General features: G+C 48.5%; 1 protein-coding gene across 3 annotated transcripts in view; it reads left to right on the top strand.

The window, feature by feature from the left end:
* Positions 1-901: 901 nt before the first annotated feature.
* Positions 902-6,982, top strand: part of SYN3 (synapsin III) — a 407,059-nt gene continuing 400,978 nt past the window's right edge. For all 3 annotated transcript variants that reach the window (XM_012644720.1, XM_012644718.1, XM_012644719.1), the window contains exon 1: positions 902-1,358. In XM_012644720.1, the coding sequence (XP_012500174.1) occupies positions 1,048-1,358 (311 nt within the window). In that variant the 5' untranslated portion in view covers positions 902-1,047. The remainder of the gene's footprint in view (positions 1,359-6,982) is intronic.

Below are 6,982 nucleotides of genomic sequence, written 5' to 3'. Positions count from 1 at the left end.
TCACAGTTCTGGAGGCTGGAAGTCCAGGCTCAGGGTGCCAGCGTGGTTGGGTCCTGGTGAGGGCTCTCTTCCTGGCTTGCAGGTGGCCACCTTCCTGCTGAGTCCTCACAAGGAAGAGGGCAGGGGGAGGGGTCTTTTAGGTGTCTCTTCTTATAAGGGTTCCACTCCCATCATGAGGGCCCCACCCTTATGACCTCGTCTAACCCTGAAGTCCTCATCTCCAAATACCATCACTTTGGGGCTTAGGTCTTCAACATATGGATTTGATAGGGGTATACATGTCAGTCCACAGTAATGTGCATTCTAGAAAATTTGAAAATACAAATAAGGGGAAAGAAAAAGAAAAACTAGCATGTACTTGTATTACCAAACTACAGTCATTGTTAACATTTTGATTTATTTTATTTTCGAAGTGTTGTTATTTTCAACTTTTACATAGTTGTAGTCATTCCGAACCTATACTTTGGTATCATGATCTTTTTTATTTAATATTACAACATGAAATTTTTTCTGTTCCTAAAAACTATCCTTCAGAATGCTTTTTTAATAGCCAAAAAAGGCTCATTGAGTGACTGTGCTATAGTTTATTTATTAGTTATCCTGTGGTTAAATGTTGAGATCCTCCCTGCTATTTTGCCAGTTTAAATAGTGCTGTGATAAACATATTTGAACATGATGCTTTTTCTGTAGCTTAGATTCTTGGGATAGAATTCCAGAAAATGGAAATTTTAGGTTAAAAGGATATGCTCTTAACACATGTTGCCAAATCTCTTTCCAAAATGATGTCCCAGTTTACCTTGCCACCAGCGGTGGGGCAGGAAAGCGCCGTGTCTGTGGCTCTCACAGAGGAGGAGGTCGTGTCCGCTAATGTGTCACTTGGCTTGTTTCCAGGAGGACGGCCAAGGCAGCTGAAGCCGACTGCTGGTCGTGCAGAATTCCCCCGGCTCTTCTGGCCCTGAGTCCTACCACTCCCTCCACCCAGCAGCCTGTGTCCTGGGCCTCACCAAGCCACGTCTGAGTAGGAGCAAGCCATCTCCACCTACAGCCATGAATTTCCTCCGGCGGCGTCTCTCCGACAGCAGCTTCGTGACCAATCTGCCCAACGGCTACATGACGGACCTGCAGCGCCCAGATAGCTCCACCAGCTCCCCGGCTTCCCCAGCCATGGAGAGGAGGCACCCCCAGCCCCTGGCCGCCTCCTTCTCCTCTCCAGGATCCAGCCTGTTTAGTTCCCTCTCCAGTGCCATGAAGCAGACCCCGCAGGCTCCCGCGGGGCTGGTGGAACCTCTGGGTCCCTCCACGCCTGTGGTTCAAAGACCCAGGATCCTGTTGGTGATCGACGATGCACACACAGACTGGTAAGCAGGAGTCCACAAGCACTGCCACCTTCTGGGGCAACAATCTCACCTCTTGGGCGAGAAGAGGGAGGCAGCTATGAGAGGCTCAGGTGGTGTCAAACAGTGGCCAGAGAGAAGGACATTGGCAGGTACCAAGTGGCCACTGCCTGCCAGGCCCCACAGCACCTGCTCTGTGCCACGTTCTCTTCTAAGGGCTTTGCTTTTGCAGGTCCACCGTCCCTCACTTGCAAATCAAAAATTCAGAACATTTTGGAAATTAGAAATGTTTTGTGATCTTTTGGGGGAAACTTCCCCTTTCCTCCAAAAGTTTGCTGAAAGATCAACTCACAATTAAGGCAGATTAATACCATGTGCATGGGGAGAATCACAGAGTGATTACCCAATATCCCAATGGGGTCCAGGAATTTCTATTCCCTTCTTTTAGAGGGGAAGGGAAGTTGAGTAATACAGGGAATTCCATTTAGGGGCAATAAATGGTTGCTAGGGAGGATGAATGCATGGGGGAAACAGATTGACTTGTAAATTAACCTGAGAGACAGTTATTATGTTTAAAATGATTTAGGCCAGGTCTGGTTGCATTCTTGATTTTCCTTCCTGCAATATAGTGAGATAACAGGGAAGGGAAGGGAAATCAATTGTTCTTTTGATGGGTCTGTCTGGTAGATAGAGGGAAAGCCCCTTCCAAGGGCCTGTTGATCTCTAAGGGACTTTAACTCAAAATACTCTTTATACCAAGGAGTCATATTTTGGGGTGAAATTTCCTGAGCTCCTTCAGCAGCAATGCCTGATCCAAAGGGAAGTTAGGGTCTAATAGCCTGAATTATACCACTTAGTGTGCCTGTTCATATGATTTGCTGAAACCATCACGATGTGTTTGATATGGGGTGTGGCTCAGAGACCACTGGAAGTACAATATAAAATACGGTATATACACCATGTTACCTTTCCAAAAAAATGAGAAAGGTCTTAAATCTGAAATACATCTGGCAAGACTTGCCAGATTAACCTGTTTCAGCCTCAGCCACCCTCCCTCCATAAAGTGAGGCTGTTATGAGGGTAAAAGAAACCCATACATGCCTCCAGGCCTTATCCCAAGCCCTTGGGATGGGAGTGCCTGAGTTTGTATCCCAGCTCTTCTACCTACTGTCGGTCTGGCTCCACAGCCTGTTCTCTGAACACCAAAGGTAAGCAGAAATGACCTACTTTCCAGCCCTTCTCAGGCGGTGCCCCCTAGATGGTGAGCTGTTGGGGATAAAGGCCTGATGCTTATGTCAAGATCATTGCAGCAGTCATACACCAAGTGGTTACTGAGATCCATTCAGTGCAAGGCACAGTTTAAATGCTCAGGTATAGAAGTGAACAGGTCCCTGCATTCATGCAGTTGCAGAATAGGTCTCTACCGCAACTTTTTGGTACTGAGAGGTGATAAATATTGTCATGGCAGCTGGAGACATGGAATTTGCAGTTCAGGGAGTTAGCTCAAATGTGGAGACAGGGAAGCACCACATCCAGGGCAGAGGAGTACATGGATGGGAAGCAGAGCAGTCCGACAGAGGGCGGCCTTTGGGAATGGAAAACAAGGTTGCATATGCCTGTCTCCAAAGGTGGCCACATATAGGCGCCCGGTAACTATGTATTAACTGAATAAATGAATGCATCCAGGTCACTAAGCGTGCCAGGTACTCTGTTATTCCAACATGCGTGTAAACACTCACATCCTTTCCTTGAGAAGTTAACTCAGGTTGAGAATGATTACGCCTATACTCTGGAGTGGGAGCTATTTATAGTTTATCATGAGTGTTCAATATCCCGTCACCATGAACGTATGTTCAGCAGAGTCAGACATCAGTCTTCACTTTCCTGCTCAGGAATCGCCTCTCAACCAGAGTGGCCACGTGAATCACCTCTGTTCTGATCCAGTCTCATTTGTCTTCCGTGTCTCGTCTTGCTTGAAGGCACTTACCATGAAGCCTGTTTATCTCCGCTTATGTGTTGATGTAAAGCTGCACATTTAGCTTCTGAGCTTAGGGGTGGATGTCTGCCAAGGTGTTGCTTCTAGGTCCTCTTCCTTGTATGGTGCCACCGCCTGTCTGCCTGGCAGTCAGAATGGCTACATGGCCCTTGAAGTCTTCAATCTCTATTCAGCCTAATATTTGACCTTGATTTTGAGTGTTATCCTTGCTGGCTGTGTTGTCCCTGGCTCAGCTATTTTTCAGGAAAGTTGCTTCAGGTAGGGAGGTTGAACTTAATAAACGGCAGTAGGGTGCCGTGGTTAAGAATATAGACATCAGAGCTAGGGTATATGGCTTCAAATCCCATCTCCACCCTGAAAAAGTATGTGACCTTTGCAAGTTACTGCACCTAAATGAGAATAATAATAGTTCCTACCTCATAGAGTTAATATATGTAAGTAGGGTTAACATCTGAGTTAGTATACGAGTGCATAGGATGTGCCCGGTGGACGGTAAGTGCTATTGAAGTGTGTATTACTATTGCAGACTATCGTGACCCTTCCCGTGCGACGTTAATCGTCTGGACAGCAGCCCTTGCTAGGCATTCCTGTTTCATATCTTCATGCCAAATATCGGGAAGCCTGGGTTAGGATTTATCCTACTGTGCTATTTATTTATCCCATTGGTCTATTGGTCATTTTTGCCCATAGCTCCTGGGTGATAAAGTTGGGTCTTATTAATCTCTGTCCCCCACCCTCTGTGTGGTGTGCAGGAGTGTAGGGTCACAATCAATGAGGCTGAAGTGCCATGAATGGCCTCAGTGAAGCCACGTTTAAATTTTGACTTTGTATTCAATCTTTCCAACCCACAGGGAGGACCGCTGTGTGAGTTTCAGGCTGTACGCACTGGTGGGGGACATAACTTTGGCCAGAGAAGTTTCTCCCGGTGTGTTTCAACCGCATGTCCTACGCCCACACTTTAGTTAGGATTTGAGAACAACAATCTTTGGTTTGTGGTGGTGTTCTTGCCCCTCTGTGGGTGAAAAAGGGGAGACGTAGGAAACTGAGACTGGTTAACTCACCGGAAGGTGGCCCTGCCTTCCTCGATTGTTTGTGACGGAGGCTTCCCACCACTGACAGGTCAGCTTCTCACACCGAACCTTGACCCAGATTCTTCCCCGACTTCCTAACCTGACTGAATCTCAGTATGTCCCCAGATTCCTCTAAGTCAATCCTGGCTGCCTTAGAATCTCAATCCTGCCCTGAAGCATTGCTGACGATGCCTGTCTCCCGCCACCAGGAGCGGCCAGCAGGTGGCGGGCCAGCCCCGCGGTCCCTGGGCGGCTTTGGCAGAGCCTGGGGCTGCCTTGGGTCAGCCCCTGCCCCAGCCCCTCCTTCATTGTGCCAACTGTCTCCAGAGGGGAAGAAGTTGTTGAGGGGGTGAGGCCAGCTCTCACAGTCCCTTTCTTCCCCCTTTGAGGTGATAATGAGGGAGGAGAGGATCCACAGTCTGGACTGAGAGTGAACCCACCCCCGCCCCACAGGGACAGTGGGGCTCCCTTTTCTACACATCTCTGTCTTCCCATTCCTGGTCCAGGGCCTTCCTGTGGAATCAGGTTTCCCTGTGCGCAGGCGAGAGGATTGCAGGATAACATTCTTCCCTTCCTGGTGAGTCCAGCTTGCAGACTCTGAACCAGCCTGGCCCCACCAAGGACAATCTGATACCTGGCCAGTGACCTAGGGGGAAGGACCTTTTGTCTTTTGTGGATAAATAAGAGGGTCCCAAAGCCATCTTTGTTGGGGGGACTCATGGCCAAGCATTCTATGGAGGATACCAACTTCTGCTGAGGTTGCCCTGGTTGGTGGGGCTGGCCCCAGTGAGGGTGTTTGGGAGCTTTGGGCCAGCCCCTGTGAAGGCCTGGCACAGTAGTAGGTCTGAACTAAAGTTGATGCTGTCCTCTGGGATGGGGGAGAGGGGATTTCTGGGAACACAAGGGAAAGGAGAAATAAAAGTAATGGATTCTAGCTCAGTTTTTTTTGGCCTTCCTGCCTCTCCACTGGTTCTCTTGCCTAGAATTTTCCAGCAGCTTCACTGCTCTGAGGCCTCCTATCTTGACTTCACCTCCTTCCATGTCACCACCAAAGCGTCATCTTTCTGAAACACAAATCTGAACCATGCAACTTTGCTCCTCCCTCCCCCACCATGCATCTCTTTTCATAATTCTGTGGTGCATCATCGCTCTCAAAGTCAAAGTCAAGGATGTCTGCCCTCCCTCTAGCTCTGTCTTCAGCTCTGCTTTCTACTTTGCTGTTTTTTCTGCAGAAATAGCAAACGGCTTATAGTTCTCAAAGACGCCCTTTTGCCTTAGCATAGTCTGTTCCCTGCTACATGGAATACCCTTCCTTATCTTGCTCATCTGACCAATTTCTGTCCATCCTTAAAAGCTTGCTCAGGTGTCCCCTCTTCTGTGAAGGCTTCCCTGATACACCCACCTTGTCAACCGTGCTAATAACGACCTCACTTGTGTAACCTAAAACACACTTCATGGTGCCATGGGGGCGTATCCCACACTGTATGGTAATTGTCTCTTCTGCAAGAACAAAGCCTGTCTCATTCCTCTTTGTATCCCTGGTGCTGCACACACGGCACGTGTTCAGTTAGCATGTGACATCCCCGCCCAGTCCAATCAGGAGAACATAACGGGCCTAATGGGCTCTGAAACTCACCTTACCTTAGGGGCCAGCAATGTAAAACACAGTTAAAAAGTTTCTGTTTTTGTTCACCTATGTATAAAATCTTGGCTCTTTATATACCAAGATGCTAGTTACTGTAAGGCTGATGCATGAAACTACTTTTGAAAAAAGGAACGACCTGCCTATGAATGTACCAGACCCCAGGTTTGATTTTCAAAATCAAAACATTTAACGTGACCAGGTGTGGTTGGTGTACCTCCCTGCTCTTGGTTTCCCCTGCAAGGTCTCTGGATGCCGGGGAGGAGGGGATGGGGCAGGGGCGGGTGGAGCAGCCAGGCCTTTGTCCCAGCTGCCCCCCCAGTGGCCTCTGGAGCGGAGGCCCTCCTGTGCTCTTACTCCACTTCGCCTTGTTCCCAGAATGTCTGCTATTCCATTTCAACAACGATCTATTGTTACTTTCCCTTTTATTCCCCACCCTTCCCTATGGTTTCTTTTTCCTTCTATTGTTGGGGAAGAAATGAAAGGGTATCCTTGATTTGAAACAGTCCTTGGCTACCAGCCTTTCTGCCCAGAGGATCTCAGACGGCGGTCCCACTGAACGATGGTCACCGTACCTGTGAACGGGCATCTTGTGCGTTTCTGGATCTCCAAGAGTTATCATGGGTGTGATAATCGTCTGTGTCCCCTCCACCGCCACCTGTCCACTACTCCTAAGCGCTGTCTTTGTTGCCCCGTGTCTAAAACAGAGTACCTGATAGGCTCGTAGGACACATCTGTTGACCGAATGAGGGATTCGGGAGGTGGCGTCTTATTGGTAATGACAAGGCAGAGATGAGATGAAACCCAGGAATGACCTTGGCAACATTCTGAAATCCTCTTTTTCCCTCTCACCTCATACTCAATCCAACAGAAAGTCTCACTGGCCACGGTGGAAACATCGCAGAAGTCGGCAAATGCCGTAGAGCAGGGCTTTTTGTGC

The sequence above is a fragment of the Propithecus coquereli genome, unplaced genomic scaffold (assembly GCF_000956105.1).
Source record: "Propithecus coquereli isolate 6110/MARCELLA unplaced genomic scaffold, Pcoq_1.0 Scaffold218, whole genome shotgun sequence".
In the NCBI taxonomy this organism is placed as follows: domain Eukaryota; kingdom Metazoa; phylum Chordata; class Mammalia; order Primates; family Indriidae; genus Propithecus; species Propithecus coquereli.
The sequence above is the reverse complement of the archived record's forward strand: the minus strand, read 5'-3'. Positions and strand labels throughout refer to the sequence as shown.